The sequence below is a fragment of the Haemaphysalis longicornis genome, unplaced genomic scaffold (assembly GCF_048455015.1).
Source record: "Haemaphysalis longicornis isolate Haplotype H1 unplaced genomic scaffold, Haemaphysalis longicornis Haplotype H1 scaffold_2, whole genome shotgun sequence".
Taxonomy (NCBI): Eukaryota; Metazoa; Arthropoda; class Arachnida; order Ixodida; family Ixodidae; genus Haemaphysalis; species Haemaphysalis longicornis.
Window position 1 is genome coordinate 16,021,840 of NW_027526295.1, and position 21,166 is coordinate 16,043,005.

At 50.6% G+C, this 21,166-nt stretch overlaps 1 protein-coding gene across 1 annotated transcript in view; it reads left to right on the forward strand.

Annotated features, from left to right (window-relative positions):
• Positions 1 to 21,166, forward strand: part of LOC144168770 (pecanex-like protein 4) — a 473,206-nt gene that overhangs the window by 223,099 nt on the left and 228,941 nt on the right. Inside the window, exons 11-13 of the mRNA XM_077697735.1 lie at positions 5,956 to 6,095; positions 8,817 to 8,919; positions 19,378 to 19,532. Of these exons, the coding sequence (XP_077553861.1) occupies positions 5,956 to 6,095; positions 8,817 to 8,919; positions 19,378 to 19,532 (398 nt within the window). The remainder of the gene's footprint in view (positions 1 to 5,955; positions 6,096 to 8,816; positions 8,920 to 19,377; positions 19,533 to 21,166) is intronic.

The following is a 21,166-nucleotide window of genomic DNA, read 5'->3' on the forward strand; positions in this document are numbered from 1 at the left end:
CATCCTCGGCTGGGATTTTTTGTCACGTAACCGGGCTGGCATCGATTGCTTCCGTGCAGAAGTTGAACTGTTTTCACCTATTGATGGTGCGGCGGAGACTAGAAGCGTGAAATTGGTTGCTGCCGAAGATGCTTCCATTCCCCCATCCTCTTCCGTTCTTGTACCTGTATCGTCACCTGATGTTCCGGACGCCACCGTTCTCTTCACGCCATCCAGTCTGTTTTCATCGCGCACAAACCTACTCTTGCCATTCGCTGTCCTGGACATCAAATGCGGTTCGAGCATCATGCCAATTTCTAACCCGTCCCCTTGTCCGTCTCGAGTGCTTCCCGGCGAATATCTTGGGTGCGTCGAAGTTGTTGCGCTACACCTCGTTGTCGATATCCCTAACGAGTCAGCCACAGGCCATCTCGACGCGCTAAGCCCCGACACCAATTTCGATCCGGCAGTTTTTCTGCCTTCCATAGATACTGGCCTCACCGCGGAGCAAACAGACCAGCTCCTGGTTCTTCTACAACGATTCCGCACATCCTTCGACTCCCACCAAACAACCCTAGGGCGCACGTCAACTGTCTGTCATCAGGTTGACACCGGGAACCACGCACCACTGCGCCAGCGACCATACCGCGTGTCACCCAAGGAACGCCTCGTTATCGAGGAGCATGTAGGCGATATGCTGTCCCAGGACGTTATTCGGCCCTCCACGAGTCCCTGGGCTTCTCAGTCGTGCTCGTCACCCAGAAGGATGGATCTATTAGATTTTGCGTGGACTATAGACGTCTAAACAAGATTACACGGAAGGACGTGTACCCGCTACCTCGAATAGATGACGCGCTGGACTGCTTACAAGGTGCCGAGTTCTTTTCTTCATTAGATCTGCGCTCGGGTTACTGGCAAGTACCCATGGCTGAGGCTGACTGATCGAAAACAGCGTTTGTGACACCGGATGGGCTCTACGTATTCAACGTCATGCCCTTTGGACTGTGTAATGCGCCAGCGACATTCGAGCGAATGATGGACAATGTTCTGCGTGGGCTGAAGTGGCGTATCTGTTTATGCTACTTGGACGACATTGTCGTGTTTTCACTGGACTTTACGACCAACCTCCAGCGACTTGACCAGGTTCTTACGTGCCTTACGTCGGCTGGCCTGCAAATGAACCTCAAGAAATGCCGTTTTGCTGCCCGCAGACTTACTATATTAGGTCGTGTGGTATCTAAAGACGGCATCCTAGAGAGAGAGAATAACTTTAATGAAAACCAGCGATGTTAGCCGAGCCGTTGGGCTGGCTTGCTGCGCTAGATGAGAGAAGAAAAACAAAACGAAAAAAAAAGAGAGAAAAAAAATGTGAAAACGAAATGATGTCATTTTCTGCGGCCAAAGTTTTCAATCACAAAACTCTGTCCAGTTCTGTGCTCCGAAGAAACTCCAAAAGAGCTTTGATTGCACGCGCAGCCTAGTGGGACCCGACCATAGACCCAAAACAGCCCTCAGTTCAAGTCCCGCACCAAGCTGCCTGCACAAAAATAATATGAGTTTCTGTCTGTGCACGGTGTACTTTGGACACAACCATATAATATGATGGAAGTCTTCTCGTGAGTCACATTTGGAGCAAAGAGGTGAAGATGCCTGCTGGATTTTGTACAGGTAATGTCCCGTATAGGCCACATTCAAGAGCAGCCTATGCAGAATGGCTTCCTCGTGCTTGCTAAGTCGAGGTGGCATTCTCAAGGTGCACTTGGCATCAATTTCATGAAGAGGTCCGTATTGCTGCCTTGCATCAGTCCAGATAGACATCTGCGCAGTCCATGCGGTTGATGAGGCGAGTATTGCCGCATCCTTTCTCGTGAATGGGATCGGCACAGCTTCAGTGCAGAGACTGTGGGCAGATGAGGCGGCTTTGTGAGCTGCGTCGTTGCCGGCAACTCCGCAGTGGACAGGAAGCCACTGCAGATCTACGCTGTGTCCCCTTTGTATGGCTTGTAAGTGCAAGAAATTGATTTCCCAAGCCAGCTGTTCTTTTGGAAGCGACTTCCAGCTTTCAAGTGCTGACCTGGAGTCTGGAAATACAGCCCATCGATTGGCCGACGGCATCCTACCAGATCCAACCAAGCTGCGTGCGGTCCGCGAGTTCCCTAAACCGACCACAATGAAGGAGCTTCGAAGCTTTATTGGGCTTTGCTCCTACTTTCAGCGATTTGTCCGGAATTTCGCGTCTATCATCGCACCATTGACGCAGCTGATCGGTGACGCCAAAGAAGTTTTAAACTGGTCAACGGCTTCCGAGAGAGCGTTCGAGACCTTACGAAGGTCTCGACATCACCGCCGATATTGCGCCATTTTGAGCCTACCGCGCCCACTGAACTTCGCACGGACGCCAGTGGTACCAGTCTCGGCGCTGTCCTGGCTCAACGCAAGGCTGGTTTTGACGAGTATGTCGTGGCGTACGCAAGTCTCGCACTGACAAAGCGGAGTACAACTACTCCGTCACAGAAAAAGCGTGCCTTGCAATCGTTTGGGCGATTAGTAAATTTCGACCCTACCTCTATGGCCGCCCTTTCGAAGTAGTCACGGACCACCATGCTTTATGCTGGTTGGCATCGTTGAAGGACCCGTCCGGACGTCTGGCCCGCTGGTCACTTCGGCTCCAGGAGTACGACGTTCGTGTTGTTTACAGCTCAGGACGAAGACACACCGACGCAGACGCCCTTTCTCGTTCGCATTTGCCACCGCCATTGCCATTGCTACGTCAGCGCTGGTGTCGAACATCGACGTGTCGTCGCTACAAATTGACGACATGGCAACCGAGCAGCGGAAGGACCCTTGGATAGCTTCGGTACTAGACTTCCTTGCAAACCCTACAACGCCTTCCGCATCTCGCACACTGCGGCGCCAAGCAGCGCATTTTGCCATTCGAGAGGAGCTCCTATACCGGCGTAACTATTCCGCAGAAGGCCGCCAATGGTTGCTAGTAATACCGCGTCACTTGCGCTCCCAGATATGCGCATTGTTTCATGCTGACGCCCAGTGTGGGCATGTTGGCACACTAAAGACATATCAGCGCCTACGCCTACGCTACTACTGGCGAGGCATGTACACGTTCGTCGCGAAGTACATCCGCTCCTGCACTGACAGCCAGCGTCGTAAGACCCCTTCACGACACCCCACTGGAGAGCTGCAGCCGCTACCATGCCCGGAACGGCCTTTCGATCGGATTGGGATTGACCTCTACGGACCCCTTCCAAGCATTCCATCAGGCAACCATTGGATCATCGTCGCGGGGGATCACCTGAGTCGATATTCCGAAAGAGCCGCCCTGGCCACCGCAACGGCAGGCGGCGTCGCCATTTTTCTACTCCGGCGTTTCGTCTTACGCCACGGTGCGCCCCGAGAGCTGCTTAGCGACCGAGGCCGCGTATTTCTCTCTGACGACGTGGAGGCGCTGCTAAAGCAATGTCAGATTGTCCACAGAACCACGACTTCATACCACCCCCAGACAAATGGCCAAACTGAAAGGTTCAACCGCACCCTTGGAGATATGCTCTCCATGTAGATATCGTCCAACCATTCAAATTGGGACATGGTGCTACCTTTCGTCACGTACGCATATAACACCGCCACGAAAGCGATCACAAGCTTTTCGCCATTTTTTCTTCTATATGGACGTGAGCCGTCTTGCCTGATCGACACTATTTTGCCCTACCGCCCCGACGCCTCTGAATGTGCCCCTGTTTCCGAGATGGCGGAGGAATGTCGACAGCTTGCTCGCAAGTTCACATCAGACGACCAAGGACGCCAGAAGTCTCGACGTGACAGCTCGGCCGCTGCACCAACCTTTGAACCTGGATCCCTTGCATGGTTTCGTGTGCAATGCCCCAATCCTGGTCTTTCGGCGAAATTCCTTGCTAAATACCACAGCCCATATAGGATTCTCGAACAAACATCGCCCGTGAACTACCTCGTCGAGCCCGTGACTCCCACCTCAGACCTTCGTCTTCGAGGTCGTGAAATAGTGCACATTGAACGTTTGCAGCCCTACTACGATCCCCTCGTGGTTTCGTCCCCTTAAGTCGCCAGGATGGCTCCTCTTTTCGCCGGGGGGTGATTGTACTGGAGGTAGTCTCCGACACGACGACATACCTTGCGGTTAGTGTGCGCCAATCTCCCCTGTACAACCGACGGGGTATGTATCGGAGGAAGGACTACTATGGGCCGCATGTTGATGGCAGGCGCAAGGTGCTGCGCGAGAGAAGAAGAGGCCTGGTCCGCATCGCGTGGCTCGCTCTAAGAGAACGCACCGAGACATCGGTCTGCGCTGCCTTGCCCGTCTCTGGTCTCTGCCTCTTTCCAAGCGTCTTGCCGGTCCCCAGCTATAATCCCCCTTATAAAATAAATAAATAAATAAATAAATAAATAAATAAATAAATAAATAAATAAATAAATAAATAAATAAAGTTCAGTCTTGCTACTGGCACTTCGGGCATTTACGTTAACCAAAGGGAGGCATTTTTGTTTTGAGCGCTTCTCGCCGACATTTCGGAACTTTAATTTTCCGTGAATTATTCCAACAAGAAAGTTTGGGTTGTTTCGTTATACGTGGTGCAGCGGTGCAAAACCCACCCGCCGCGGTGGCTCAGTGGCTAAGGCGTTGCGCTGCTGAGCACAAGGTCGCGGGTTCGATTCCCGGCCGCTTTTCTGATGGAGGCGAAAAGCAAAAACGCCCGTGTGTACGAGATTTCGGCGCACGATAAAGATCCCCAGGTGGTCAAAATTAATCCGGAGCCCTCCACTACGGCGCGCCTCATCGCCTGCGTTGCGTCGGCGCGTTAAACCCCACAATCAATCAAGTGGTGCAAAACCCGTCGGTCTGCTCATCGAAGAGGTTTTTGTTTTTTACCGGGATTCTTTCGCCTGTTTCACAGTCCCAGATATAGAGCCGGTTATGTATATACAGCTCGTCAAAGGCCAACTGACTTTCTCTTTAATAACTAGGTGTGATTGTGCGCTTACGCGAAGCTTTTTTTTTTTTTAATGTCTCGTGTCGTTGGGAAAAGACCTCCCCGATCGCCGGCGTCGTGTTTTTAAGTTTGGACCGGTATTTTTGTATTCTAGCTTTGCGCCCCCAACCGAGAAATTTGAAAATTAGAGGCGTAACTTCGCCAGTCAAATCTGCCTATGCGGTCACATCTGCCTATCTGAATGCTGACATGTTCAAGCTCCATATGTCCTTTAGAATGTCTTTGTTGCGGCGCTTTGACCGTCGCTTTGACCGGCGCTTTGACCGTCATTGACCGTCTCAGGAAGACCGTAAATAATTAAATTGGTCACCGACTATGGTTTTCCATTTTATCAATTTTCGTTTCCACAACACGTACTGTTTTTTCCAAAGAAAACATCTGGTCTAAAAAACCCGCCCGCTGTCCGAAAAACTGGTCGGCACGCTCAAAAACGGGCTGGTGGCAACCCTACTCGACCCTTGATTGTACGTTTTTGGTATTTTGTGCGGAAATAAGCAAGTGCTGCCGCTGCGAGTGGTATACATTGCTGTAATCTACCGATATAGCAAATTGGTTTCTACACTTTGATGTGCCTTCAAGTTGCAACCATAAATCAACCGTCAGTATGTGCTGATTATAGCAGCTAGCTGTGGCAACTCAGATATGCACGCTTGCAATAACCCTCGATGGGGTGGAAGAGATCATACAGATTATCGTGCAATTCGGTGTCAGGTAGGAAAAAGCTAAGTACAAAACCTTGGCACGTACCGTTTGCTCACTCGGATTTCGCGACGAATTGGGAGCGTAACATACTGCTTTCGCAGTTCGCGTTTGCTTTTCCGTTCACCCATACTGATCAGTGAAGGAGAGGCTGAGCAGCACTTCGTCGCGAGCGTGTCTTCAGTGCCACTTGTGGAGCGAGGGCGGCGGCGCTAACCGCATGCCCTTCTCGTGGCAGCGGTGAACGTGCTGGCGCTGCCCGCCCTGCTGTTCGTGGCCCTGGCGGCCGCAGTGCTGGCGGCGCCCGTGCTGCCTCTGTTCACCCTGCCCGTCTTCCTGCCCACCTTCCCGAGGCCGCGCCGCTTCTGGCCGCAGCAGGTGAGCATTGAAGCATACGGCGGCCACCTTTGTGGCCTTCACCCAAGGGGAAGCGAGACGTTTCAGCTACGTACGAGCTCGTACGCACGTACAGGCAGCCGGAAAATTAAATGGACCAAGCGAGCGGCGCGAACAAACTATCGCCGTGACATCTCCCAAAAGTCGGCCAAATGTTTAACTAGCATGCGCGAGCGACGATTGTTCAGTCTTATGACGCTCTTAGGAAGGAACAGCCTAGCAGGACCAGCTTGTCGCGCTTTCTGAGCATTCATTTAATTTGGACCTGCTTGCAACCTCGCTTTCGTCATACGCCTTTCACGCATTAAAAGTGGCCGCTCCCGAACGCTAGTTTGGCTGACTGCACGCATTGAAGCAGCTACTCCTGGCGGCTTTCCGTCAAGGAGCATACACTGACGCAGCGGTTTACAAAAAACGGTGTTTCGTTCACTGCTAACGGCGGTTGCGGCCTCGGCAGAAGGCGCTGCCAGCCTGGATTGCTACAGGCATGCGAGGATTCTCAGCTGCAGTGCTCGCGGGCCGTGTTGTCAGCGGGCGTGTTATAATGTTATAATGTTATATATAAGTTCCGGGCCTAGCTGTTCAGTATCATGTCCCGGGCCAGTGTGCGACCACTTCGTTTGGGCTCAAAGACTACTGCGCGGGGCACCACCGCGGATCGGAAGATGGCCTCGAGCGACCACCTGTGCACCCGCTGTAGGGGGCACTGCCGTTGGGCGCGCTCGCAGGCTTATGTTTGGTGCCGGAAGCCGTGGCTGCGGGCAGCTATGGACGATGTGTTGCAGTTGAGGAGACGCACCAAGTGAATGGCTCAAGCCGCTGCGCTTTCGCTTCTCCTGTTTCCTGTAGCAAAAGGGCCCAGCTCAACCCGTCTTGCTTTCGAGTTCCCTTCGACTGGTATTTCATTTTCTATTTAATTTCCAATTTCAATTTATTCCGGTCATAAATACGTGCCACGAGGCGTAGCTATAGGAGACCCCTGTCGAGGCCGCTGCCCAGAGAGTACAGACGGGACAGCAGCGGAAGCTCACGGTAATCACGGGCAGGCAGAAGTGCCGGGTTGCAGTTACAGAGAATGGCTTCCGGCCCCGTTTCCTATGCTGTGCGCTGCTTGACCAATCCTATTGCCATGCGGGCAACAGCAGTCCCGTGCAGCCGTTAGCGCCGATACCGCGCTCCCTGGCTCGGAGCGCTAAGTGGTCCAGTCGGAAGTAAGATTCAAGACACCAGTGGGTGGAACAAACCTATATACATGCGCAGCCATACTGGCAAGTTCCCTTCTACCCACACAGGACTTCCACACTAGGACCTAGCCCCCTGGGTGTAACGCTAGGCCAGAACCTTCGAATTCTCTAACGACCTCTAGCAGTGCAGAGCACCTTACACCGGTGGCGGTCAGGCGGTCAGGGTTCAGAGGATGCTAAAATCTGTGGTTCCGAGCAGGCCGCCCTCGGAACTTGAACCTGGCAACCTTTAACGCGCATACTCTGCATAGCGGGGATAGTTTGTGTGTGCTTTTAGAGAAGCTCTCGAGCATTATTGCGATATTATAACATTAAGCACGGTATACAGAGACCAGGTTAAGATTAATGTTTAAGGAGCTGAAGGCATATTCTACTGAGAGCAGGGAAGAAGGTGGGACTTGGCGTTAGGTTCTTGATCCACAAAAAGACAGCAAGGAATGCGGAAAAGTTCTTCAGCATAAGCGAAAGGGTCGCTCGCGGCTGCTGCGGTCAAGCTAAACAGCAGTTTCAGCGTCTAGCATGCCCAATCGCAATAAGTAATGTAAAAGCACAGTCTGCGATAATGATGGAACACTTAACACGAAAGTAGGAGAGAAGTACATAGGTGAAGGTGCAGCGTGATACTTTAGAGTTAGTAGCCAGAACAGCCTAGATTATACAGTACAGTGGAGCCCCATTAATACGTTTTTTACCGGACCGCGAGAAAAAAAAAACACGTAACAGCCGGGATAGCGTAAGAGTGAGGAAAGCCACGAAAATGGGCCTGCGTCTGACTGGCGTCGTTAAATCACCCCCTATCTAGAGCTTCATCGTTACAAACTTGGTTTCTGCCCGTTCCGCCAAATGTAGCCGGTCTTTTTTTGCATTTGTATGTGCGCATTTAGTGGTGCCAAGAGCACATAAGACGGGCGTCGAGTCATGTTAGTCGTAGTAAAATCACTGTACTACTCGCTCGCCGTCACCCTAATCGTGAAGGTCGACAGAAAAATCGAGCGTCGGGAAATCACCGTACGACTTGCTCGCCGTTCCGACCGTCTCGCGGCGCAAACACGAGCGTCGTGATACGCAAAATGAACGAAAGCAGTGCCCTTTGACAAAAACGATTTATTTCTGCAATTTGAGCGTAACGCTTTAAAAAATCGAGAATATAAGCTTGGCGTTTCTCTCACCCGCTCCTAAGCACCACTCGCTTCTCAATAACTTGAAAGGCCGCATTGCTTCCAGCGTCACTTTGAAGTGTGACATATCTGCGAAGGAGGTCCATCGCCGCGACGGCTTCTCCAAAGCTAGTAGTGCCGGCAAGTCCCTAGACACCACACGCTTTGGAGAAACTCGGCAAGTGTTGATATGGGTGGTTTCTGTTTTTTCGCGTAACGTCTTTACATGCGCCGGTCGTTTGCCCAACGACGCTTTCCTCGCCTTGGATGCTTTTAACGTCCGCTGTTCTCTCATCCCGCAGTCCAAGCAAGCGGCGTCGCAGGGAAGAGACGGCTCCTACTACAGGCAATTGGTACCCCACGTAAAAGCTGCGCTGGCTGACTGCTTTCGGAGAGGAACGTTGGGTGAGTTTGCAAGTTGTTGGGCTGCAATGATTCACGCGTAGCAAGACGAAAAATAGATGCCAGTCAACAAACTACCAGTCACGGTATTGCAGCTATCAATGCTGCAATACCGTGGGGCTCCAACGTTATTGACGTATCCTCGGCCTACGGTCGTTTTAAATGCAGAGCATTTCTTTAACTCACGATGTCACCCGCCGTTGTCGGCGTGCCTCGGCGTCCGCAACAGCCGTTCCAGGTGCGCCCTGTCCCCCACTTCTCCTCTCCCGCATCACGCTACTCTCCTCGCTCTCAACAACAGGTCCGCACCCTTCCCCCTACACTATATAAAAAAATAATACTTACCGGCGCCTGGTTTCGATCCCACGACCCTGCGGGTGGAACGCAAGGTACATGGTGCTCTACCCACTGCGCCACAAAGCCGACACAGAATGGAAGGCTACCAACACGCCTTATATCCTTGACTCATTCAAACTACGTCAAGAAGCTGCTGATACAACGCATTCACTACCTGTGGGCGGAACGCGAGGTACATGGTGCTCTTCCCACTGCGCCACAAAATCGACACAGAATGAAACGCTACGAACACGCCTTATATCCTTGACTCATTCAAACTACGTCAAGAAGCTGCTGATACAACGCATTCACTACCACCAACTCCCTAAACACTAAACGTTAATGCAATACACCCACCCCCTATGCGACGCATTTACTCGAGTCCCCCTCGCGGGGAGATGGGCCCTTTCGAACTTCTACACTCACGAAGGTCTCGGAAGTGCTTGTGGGGTATTGTTGGGATACATAATTGGGCCGCACGCTTGCCGGCAAAAGGTCGGAGCAATTCCACAGCCACTCTGTTGCGTTCCTACCGCTACGTTGCTTTTCGACCAATATTCACCGGACGACTACCGTATTTGTTCGAATATAAGGCGGTCACGATTATAAAGCGAGGGGGGAGTTGAAGGACCGAAGAAAAGGAAAAAAAAAGTTTACACACTAATATAAGGCGAGAGATCCCGCCAGACACTTTATTCAAATTTCTACCTTTGAAGTTCGCGAAATTCAGCCGCGATACCACATAATCACGAGCTGTGATCACCTGAAGGATCACTGCTGTCCTTGTCACTGGTGCACTCCCAAACTTCGCTGTCGTCAGTGGCGTCCAGCGAGTCGGAAATGCAGCACTTCTTGAAAGAAGCTGCCACCATAGCGTCGGGTATAGCTGCCCAAGCGTCGGCTATCCAGCGAGCCACTACCGACGGAAATGCACGCTTCAAACGGCCCGACGGTGTCAAGGCCGTTTCGTCAGAGCCCATCCATTCGTTGTAGAGGGAATACAAGCGAGGGAACACAAGCGCACACCAGCGACGGAACACAAAAGACAAGCCCATGCAAGGGGCGAAGCGCACGTGGAAAACTGGCTGCGGCATAGAGAAAGAAATATGGCTGCGGTTTTGAACTCGGCTTGAGGATTGAAACATACTGGATTTTTGACTTTTTCTGACTTCCCGCGACGCGCCGTTGCTGATCTCGAAGCCCGCCCTCGAATATAAGGCGGGGGCAGACTTTGAGGCCGCGGTTTTCGGAAAAAAACCTGGCCTTATATTCGAATAAATACGGTATATTGCAAAGCACACAAACAGCGCGTACAAGACGGCAATCACACACACTTTTAACGCGGTGTGCGGTTTTCCTCACTTTTGTCGTATTGTGCGCACCGTGTGTATACGTTGCAATCAAAAACCAACACGTCCAACACTCAATTTCAACCATCTGTCTAAATCACGCATTTCACCCCTTCACTCATGATCATTAATTGTTGCAGATCCTCTCGCGCAACTATTCAATTCACTACGTCAAATTAGATGCCGTAACTTTGGAAGTGAAATTTCAAGCACATCAATTTGTGGCCGCAACGTTTCCCCGGCAACATTGAACAGCTCATAATAGGTGATACATCTAACCGCTACCAATAAAGGCACCTGACCGCTAATATTGATGTTTTTAGATATAACATGAAAACCAGCAAAGTTCGGAAATTAACGGAAATACGGAAGAACATCTACATCGTAGAAAATGGAGAGTAGGGATTGGATTGGAAAAAAAAAACTTTTATTGGGCCGGCGGTTAAAGCCTTACCCTAAGACTTCAGACTTTGCCGTAGTCGCCCTCCCCGTCGCCGCCAGGCCCGAGCCTCGCTTCCCGTCATCGGGTCGCTCGGGCTCCTGCCTGGCCAGCGCTATACGAGGACCCGCTGAACGGCCTGGATTTGGAGATCTTGGTCTTCGGATCACTTCGCCTCCTCAAAGGCGGGCGGCAGTCTTCCTGTCGTGTATTCTTCCGGGAAGTTGAGACAGTCCCAGATGATGTGCTCAAGGGTCGTAGTGGCTTTACGACACACCCTGCACGTGTTGTCTGGGTGTGCCTCCGGGTACATCTTGTGCATTAGAGACGGGCTCATGACCGTTCTTGTCTGGAGCTGACTGTCCACGACTGCCTGGTCTCTGCTCAGCCCTTTGCAGGGGAACGGGAGCATACGTCTGGCGAGTCGATATGCCTGGGTGATTTCTTTATAGCTCGTCATTCTGTCTCTCGTTCTGTGCCACGGGCGTTCCCCGCTTGGCTCGGCGCGGCCTGTTAGTTCGCGTGCCCGGGCGTGTGCGGTTTCGTTGTGGTTCGCACTGACGTCCGACACCCCTCCTGCGTGGGCCGGGAACCACTTCATTTTCTTCTTTTCCAAGATTCTTGGCGCTCCTCTGAGGATTTTCTCCGCAGTGCGGGAGACCGTTACTCGTGCGAAGTTCCTGACCGCTTGCCTTGAGTCGCTGAGCACGGTAATGCACCCTAGGTCTATAAGGGCCAGTGCTGCGGCCACTACCCCAGCTTCTTCTGATTTGTCGATTTTCGTACTGGCTGCTGCCCTGACGTTGCCTTCGGCGTCGACCACGGTTACGGCGAAACCGCTTCCGTTCTCGTACTCGGCTGTGTCTACGTAGCGGGCTCCCGCGTCTCCGGCGTGTAGTTCCGCCAGTGCCTTGGCCCTCGCTTTTCGTCTGCCCTCGTTGTACCCGGAGTGCATGTTGCGCGGGATCACGTCCACCCGGATCATGCCTCTGACCTCGTCCGGGATTGGCATCTTGACTCCCTGTTGCTCCTGGTATTGAAGCCCCACCCTTTCCAGGATTCTCCTTCCCGCCTTAGTTGTTGCCAGTCTCTCCAGCTGCGCCGTTCTCTGAGCTTCAATGACTTCCTCTAGGGTGTTGTGGATACCTAGGCTGAGCAGTCCTTCGGTCCTTGTAGACTCGGGTACCCCGATGGCCGCCTTGTATGCTTTTCGGATGGTCGCCTCCAACTTATTCTTCTCGCCATTCTTCCACCTGTAGAAAGTGGCCACGTACGTGATGTGGCTCATTACTAAGGAGTGCACGAGTCTTGTGAGGGTCGCCTTGCGTAGCCCTCTCTTTTGGTTTGACACTCTCTTGATTAGTCTGATGGCATCCCTGTGCACACAGGACGCTATGATCCAGCTGAAGCACCTAACCGTTGACAGGGACTCCCGGGACTCGGGGACCATCATGGTTCATGGTTCCCGATCTGCAGGGAGCATTCGACAACGTCAACCACTCGGAAATTCTAAATTTGAGAGTAAAAAATTCAGTATCGTTGCAAACTCATTGCGCTGGGGTTACATAATAGAGGTATATCACCATCTTCCATGACGAAATGGCTTAGCAATATTTCAAGCACAAAATCTTGGATGTTACCGTTTACTCGAGGTGCCACTCTCCCTTTAGAAACGCAATTTTGGGGTTTTCATCTCACATGCGCACAGTCGCCAAGCTGTATTTGTGCAACGTTACCTGTACAGAGATAAACAAATATAGAATCATAAGCAAATCACTGTTCCAACTCAGTAGAAATTTTGGAATGCCTGAGGGCATTAGGAGTGCACTACAATAGTCACCTTACTTGGAATGACCACGTTATTCCTCTAATTATGAAATCGTTTCTCATTCCAAGGAATTCCTAGCAACGATCGTCACTTATTTCAACCACTTAAAGTTAAGTTGTTGCTGTATACCTCTTTGTTTGAATCTTATTTTACTCCCAGCTAGCTAAAAAGGTACTTCGTGTATCGCAAATAAATGTGGTTGATCCCTCTGTCATAGGAATTGTTAAAACACGAAAGTGAAGTGTGCCTTCACAGGATCAGTTCAATATTTATTCTGCATCGATATGAGCTTGTACATCGCTTTTTATACTTCGTCGGTATGACACCGTCAGTCGCATCAACATTAGGCACTGGACTGCACACGCCGGAGTACTGCGTAAACCCGAATGAAACCGGAAGCGCTCGCAAACCATGCGAACAAAACCGAACGGGTTAACAGCAATTCGTTCGGTGAACTTACGGTCCGCTGCAGCGAAAGAGCATGATTTGCAGGCCTGTCTTGTGAGTGTGCTTGGCAAGCGACGACTGGCGCGTCGCTTTGGCAAATGTGCGACCACTGCGTTCCTGCTTTGCAGATTGTACGGCAGATGGTTGCGTTGCGACGAGTCCAGCTGGCGCCACCTGTAGGCGTTCATTAGCATCGTGATGCACTACTTCGCTTCACCTCTCTTGCAGGGCAGCCCCATCTAAATGGAGGAAGTTATAGGAAGGATATGTGGCGCGTTCATACAGCGGTCTGCGCTTCAGCTCATGGCGCAGTCGGTACATTGCCAGGCACCTGCCGTCGTGGAGGCAGAGCTCGAATCCTGGCGAGTCGCGTCGATGGAACTTTTTCTGGCGATGTCATTTTTGTGACGCATATGACGTCAGCTAGATCTTGGTGGATCCCGGCATCAAACACTTTCGTGTTAAAAAATTCTTCCGTTCTATTTGGAATCTCAGACTCGGCGTACGCTGGTCATTCATTCCAGAAATACTTCGTTGGGAAATTTTTCGACCTTTATAACATAAGATTGGCTCTTAGCTTTAAGAAGGGACTAGCAGAAAATTGCAAAAATCTATCTGGCTTGCCTTACTTCGCCCGAATTCACTTTTGTACACTTGCAGACACACTGCACGGTGGCATGTGCCCACCTTCTGTACTCATACCGTCTGCAAACTTTATTTAATGCTTTAACGCGCTTACTGAACGAACTTGAGGCAGGAAATATAGATCTGATTCGTACTTCGAAGACGGAAGTCTGCAGGTCGATAGCGCCATTCTGTTAGCGTTGATTTTTTTTGACGTCGCCCATCCAGTTATCCTCAAGCGGGTACCTAACGACGCAGACTTGGAAAACAGTTCCTTGATTGCGTTACTTTTTACAGAAGCTCTATACCCCTACCGCCCAACGGTTTCATCGTCGAGAGCAAAAACAATCCCCGTGGACCAAAACGCCAATGCGCAAGGCCTAAGACGCCAAGCACATGCGTCAGGCTTATTAGGCAAACAGAATAGAGCTCAGAATTCGTTTGAGGAAACCACAAAGCAAGCATCAAAACCTCATTGTGGATGATAGGGCGCCTTTGAACAATCGAGACCCCCCCCATGTGCTCCTGGTTAAGATTATGTTTTCAGGTTATCTTTGAAGGCTAGGCAGGACAAATGTCACGAAATAGAGCAGCTCTTGTCCGAGACGCCGAGCGCGTGCGTCAGGCTAGGCAGGACCAAGCATTTGCCGCCAGAGGAGACAGCGTAGTGTCAGTAGATAGGGTGTTAGAGTACCGCCACTCACGCACGCTGGTCAGCAATGGCGGCCGTATTGTCCTTCATCAGTGTTGCGAGACGGCCGCATCTACGCCCTCGCCGTTAAGTTCGACCGGGTCGTTTGTTATTTTATTATCTTTGTGTTTCATGGCGCAGGCGTATCTGCGACCAAAGAGCGCCAAGACTCTGTTAGGGGGTCCTTCTATGTCGGGTTCGTACTTAAAATGTGTATGAAAAGAGCATGGCCATAGCACTGCCTAAAAAACTATATATGGGTGTAGAGGGCCCGTAGACTAAAACATAAAAATGATGATGATGGCAGATGAGAGGAACAGTGATTGATACATGAGGGCGTCTGGAGCCTCAGAGCATGCTGCGTAGCCAGGCTCCCCTGTGCGCACAAAAGAGTCTTCAGACCCTCCCTGAAAAAGGAGAGAGTCTCAGGTCTGAAGTCACGCCCCGTATGAAATGAGTTTTAAGAAATTGATATCTGCAAGATAAGTTAAAAGACATTTGTAAGAGAACATTGGTTCGTCTCCTAAGAATAGTGAAGGGTGTAGTGGAATATTGTGAGTGTAGAGTTTAGGGAAGTGTCGTTTTCTGGCAGCATTCATGGACGTACACTCAGTTAACACGTGGAGAACGGAGAGCCGTTCCCCACACTTGTCACAAACTGGTGGGAGTGCGCCATTCCAAAGATATGCGTGCGTGGCGTCTGTGGGGCCTATTCGCAGACTACAAATGGATACCTCTGTGGATCTATCTTGTTTCTCGGTGAGATAATATAACGTTTAACTGGGTGTAATTTGTTGTTGGATTCTTTGTTCCATTCCTGCTGCCACATTTCACGAAGTCTCCGTCGTATAGCCGGTTTGATGTCCAGACATAGAACCAGAGGTTCATCCACTCGAGTTCGAAGAGCAGCTGCTGAAGCATACCAGTCGGCGATTTCGTTCCCCCGTATGCTGCTGTGCCCCGGCACCCAGCACACTACTATGACCACATCTGAAGCATAAGCCGACATTATCTTCCTAATGAGCTGGTTTAATACAGGGTTCTTACTTGCTTTTGCCAAATGTAATGCCATCACGACACTGAGAGGATCTGTACAGATAAGAGGCTGTTGTATATTTGTTTGTGTGCTGTACTCCACCGTAATTAAAATTCGGTATGTTTCTGCTGTAAAAAATGCTGCAGTTTGCGTTCAGTATCTTTGTACTAGTGAAGTTGGGGCCATATGCAGCGAATGAGACTGCAGAAGGGGACTTCGAAGCATCTGTGTAAAAAGTAGTGTAGGGGTACGTGTGTTGTAAGTGTAAAAAATGATGTAAGATAAGTTCTCTTGGTGCGTTTCTTTTGCTGATTTGTCTAAAAGATACATCACAAGACAGTGGACGGAAGTCCCAACGGGCAACTAGGTCGGTGGGAGCACTCTTGTATAAGTCATTAAATGAGGCCCTAAGTTTCTGTGCCTGCATTCGCGTTCGGAAGTACCGGGTCGTTTGTTAACAACACTACCGAAGATTCAGCAAAGCAGCTTCTTCGAACACACTTCTGCTGCTGAAATGCTGTTACACGCTTTATCTTTGATTCTCATTCGGAGCGGCGTCAGTCGCGCGCAGCCGCCGAGCAGGGAGGACAAGCTAAGCCTGGCAGATTTGACCGACTGAAATGCATAAACAACAAAATGGCGGCGCCCATGAATCGTCGCAGTGTAAACAAATGTAACGTAATGCGAACTGACAAATGATCGTGGTCAGTTCATGATCATGGAACGCAACAATAGGAGTGTCGGTAGTACCCATATCTAGCCAAGACACATTACCGAGCGCAAGCGGCAAGCCCGCCGAGGCGGTGCGAAACATTTCATATCCTGCTCCATCACCATTTGTAGTGGCTACAACAGCTTTACTGGACACCCACTTCCGCAGAGCGGGATGGCGACAAATTTTGGTATTTTTTTTGCTACTTTTCAATCCTTCACGCCTTAAATAACTATTACTTTTGCTCTACGGGTAACTTTGCAATACATTATGTATCTCACAGCGGGTAACACCCTCATTGATGCAACCATTTTTCTTGAAGTGCTTGTTTCTGTTGTACGACGTAGTTTGTGCATGTGTACTCATTTTTTGCATCTTTGTACACTGACAGTATTTGTAATAGAGAAGTTGGCTTCAGTACGTGCTTCCCTTTTTTTTTCAGCAAAAACATGTTTTTCGTGTTGCGCTGTCACATATTTATAATGCAATCTTTGTTTCTTTGTTTAGTTGTTAGTGCGCATACACTTTTTCCTTTGCATTTTTTTCTTACTGCGATAGGGTTGCGCTACTTGGCTCTGTATTGTCTTGAATGTTGTAGAAAGTGTTAACCATGCATATTGCCATCTGCTGCTTAGCACCAGAATTGGGATGAAGGGCTCATCAAGCTGTTCTGTGTAGCTTTTATTGTCGGTCTTTCCATGTACGAGAACACCGAATCAACTCGTAGATGCAGCAATGGATGCTGGGTTCCAGACTATCTTTAGTAGGAACGCACAGCTGGAACTACCAGTGATAAGAATCACAAAAAAGTAATTTCAAGGAATGAGTGAGACAGCGTTTTCAAAAGCGGGCCATTTAAAAGCGGAAGGCTTATTTGAGATACATATGTTGGGTGTCTACGTGCATTCCACCCATGAGCTGCGTAGGTGTGGTGGCACACGCAAGTCCATTTCCACCCAGGCATGTCATTCTGAAATGTTCGCTTTACGCTGATTCTCAACATTGCGTGATTTCCGACAAAATTTTTATTGCTGGTTAGAATTCGTGCCCAGCATGCTTTTTTGCTTCAGAGTAGGCTCTTCCAGGCCATGTTTTTCAACCAATTCACAGCCACTTGTCAGTATTGTCCAAAGAGTATTGTCTCTTTACTACACCGCTAAAATTTCTCACATACGCAGCACCACGCCCGAACAATTACCACAAAGAAGTGGGTGGAGTGACCGACCAGCTTCTCGTCCTAGAGTTGCTCGCCCTCTACCGAGCGCGTATTGGCAGGGAGGGCATCGTGAGCAGGCCACCTCCAGGGGATACTGGCGGCATCCTAGGCTCCTTAACATCGGAATCCCTGTTTGCAATAAACTTTGCCCAGTCAAACAACATTAGCACTCTGTGAATTGCAAAGGGGATCATGACAAATTAAGAGAGTATATTTACTACGCTTTCTGGCTTCTGGCAGTGCATCGTTTGCCCATTCCGTTATCACCAAAAGTTCACGTTTGACAATTTTTATGGAATAGATTAGTTTAGTTTGGATAATGTGACATTATAAGGCTACGTTTCTTACGAGTTGGCCGCTGGCACTGCAGTGTACAGGTAGTATTACAAACGCACAAAAAGAAGGTTACACGAAAACTATCCTCCATGCTGCCATGTAGCGGCAAGCCGCAGAAACTTCGTATTGGCGTTCAATTCACCCCCGGTTATCTTGGTGAAACACGCTTCCCCTGCAGAAGTTTCCTAACTCATGAGAGGAATGGAGGGGTGATTTTTTTTTCAGCCTGTACCTCGACGGCCGCAGCCAAAGACTTCGGCTGTGGGGTAGCATGGCAGCTTTGCTGTGACAAAATAGCACTTCATTACATTAAGAGCAGCCCTGTAAAAGTAACGTATTATTGACACGTGGGAGTAGGGGCTTCGGAGTAAGGTGAAGTTGACACTGCAGGAGAGACAGAGCGTCAGCTAATGCCGAGCTTGGCTTTCTCTTCACCCCTTCGGTCCCGTCAGCCTCACGGAGCTGCTGCTTCACAACCGCTTCTTTCCCCAGTAGACTGTAGCGTAACCGTGTAGCAGGTTACGGTTACATTTACGGCAATTTTTTGAGCACGTCTGGTGGTTAATCCTAATCGTAGAGGAGCTATTGAACTATGCGCCAAATTCGCGGTATGTCAATCCGGCTCCAATTCTTGGACGAAGTACTTTTTGAGAATTGAAGCGTTTTTCGATCAGTACACCCCGTGACTAGGGTAAGGTGGCCAGAAGGAGCGCCCAAATTGGGGAGAGTGGTTCCGCCATGGCCGAAGTTGGCTCCTTTTAAAGCGGAGGTTGATTTACCTCACATCTCGGCTTTTAAGACACTGCTGTTGCTGCTGCTGCTCCCTGCACGACTGCGCCGCTGGGTGCCCGGTGGCCTAATCACCTCCGCCCCAGCGGCGAGGAGGAGCATACGGGCATCCCACCGCAACGCTCCTTGGGAAACCACGATATGGCGCTCGTCTCCGCGATTACCGGTCGCCGCGTAGGCTTTCGCAGTTCGAATGTTGCTTTGCGTTTGCTGGCGTACAAAAAGTGCGATAGTCACGCATGTTGAACGAGCCCCTGATACGCACTAGCAAAATGGCTCAATAGTATTTGCTCAGCGTCCTGGTCGGAAAGAAGCGCCACGCAGAACTAGGCAGCGAAACGGTGTTCACACCAGGTTTATATGCTGGCTCGAAGACACGAGTGAAAGAAATTTAAGACGGCGGGCGTTTTGAGCCCTACTCCCACAAGCGACCAGCGGAGCAGAAATGCCACACGCACTCTCGTCTCAACCCAGATATGCCACGAGCCCGGCCATGTGATCATTTCAAAGGACGCGTGCTGCTTGAACTGTGTTGCGCAGTTTAGACCACTGAGATTAGTGACGGCCATTGCAAGCTTCGCCCTGCGTCGATTCCGACATGCGCGTAGGACCAGCCCGCTTTTGTGACACCGGCGGCCACGCTCTCGCCCCCTTGCAGGTCGCATGGAGGCAGGCTCCTTCTTCCTGGGCCGGCTGGACTCGTACCTGGTGCTGGTGCAGGTCCTCGAAGCGGGGCTCGGCTTCCGCACGGTCTGCCTCAAGGGCCTAGAGCTGCAGGAGCAGACGTCCTGCCACGCCGCAGAAGCCGCGAAGGTACGCGCTAGCCGCATACTCGTGCAATGCTGCTGCTGCTGAGACGTATTCGTACTCAATGGCCTAGTGCTTTCCTTGGGCCAGTGTAACTGCGCCATAAGTGGCCCGCATAGGGAAGGGGCGATGTGCTCGGGAGGGAGTAGCGCTTCTCGAAATCCTCACTAGTGAGACGACAAAAGTGAGAAATTGGCAAGATGCTAACCCCTCCGAAGCCTGCCGGCCCCAGCATATCGCCTTGTTTTGTGTTCGGCTAGAATTGCGATCGACATCGGTCGGGCCAAATTAAAACATGACACTTCTTTATCTCTACGCGCACTGGACCTGGGAACCAGTTGGTGGACCATAATGCTTGTCTGTGCCGGCATCAAGAAAAACTGCGGCGGCTTAGCTCAGCAAACCCTTGATATGCAAAACGAAATAAAAACGACCGATTGATAATGTACAACGCGCACACTCACCTACAAACTGGGAAATTTCTGCTCCAACAATGATAGCAATGAAAGTCACATTGAAGGCCGCTGCACTGTTCTCACGCGCATCACGAATCTGCTCTGAGCCTGGTCTGCGCAAGCAAGAGCTAGCCGTGGTAAGGAAGGATCTTCACAGCAACGGCTACCCTTCACAGCTTCTCAGGACGCAACAATTGCGGACTTCAGTTGCTTGCTCTGAAAGGGTTCCTGCAGAAGACAGGCAAATACGCGCTGCCGTCCCTTATACGCAAGGCACCAGTGGAGCTCTTTCAAGGGTGTTTGGCACATATGTCGTGGAAATTGCACACGTGCCAACGAACAGGCTTAAGCAGAAGCTGGTACACGTGACGGATCCTTTATAAAAACAGAGATTCCCCGAAGTTGTCTAAAAAATTCCGTGCAAGGATTGCAACACATCCTACATAGGTGAAACTGGAAATTTTAAAAGAAGAATTCAACAGCACCGGAACGATGTGAAAAAAGGCAATGCAAGCTCGAATGCCTTGACGGATCATCACCCGGATCATCAACCACGACATCGATTGGGATTCTGCAAGCATAATCGCATCAGAGAAGTGCCTGTCGACACGACTACTTTTAGAATCAGCACATATTCAAACAATTAAAACAAATTCCCAACAATCCACCCTGCGAATGTGGTTAGAAAGCAAAGCTGTAAACGGCCCCCACAGCGATTACCCATGCGACGTCACTTAAATTCACTCTCGTGGCTCCACAAATAGTGAAACCATGGCAGATACAAGTGAAATGCACTTAGCCACACCCTTTAATAATTCAAGAAGATATTCTTTGCTAAGGTGAAATCAATGCATGATGCATGAACCGTGGTTGGTTGAGTTGTATTGGCGTAGCACATGAGTGGAAAGACTTTTTTTATAACATTAAAGGAAGCTGAAAACCGCTGGTACACGATGTCACTTCTCCGTCTCTGCCACCGGCAACGGAAGCGACGAAATCGGCGGCCGAGACGTGGGGGGGGGGGGGGGGGGGGGGGGAGGAGAAGGTGGTGGTGTGGAGGAGGGGAAATACTTTTATTCAGATTTCTGAACGGCCCAGAGGGCGGGGCAGGGGACTGGTTCCTTCGGGTTTTAGTTCCTTCACTGGAGCCCATATGCAGTCCGCGCCACCTTTGCCGTCAACCAG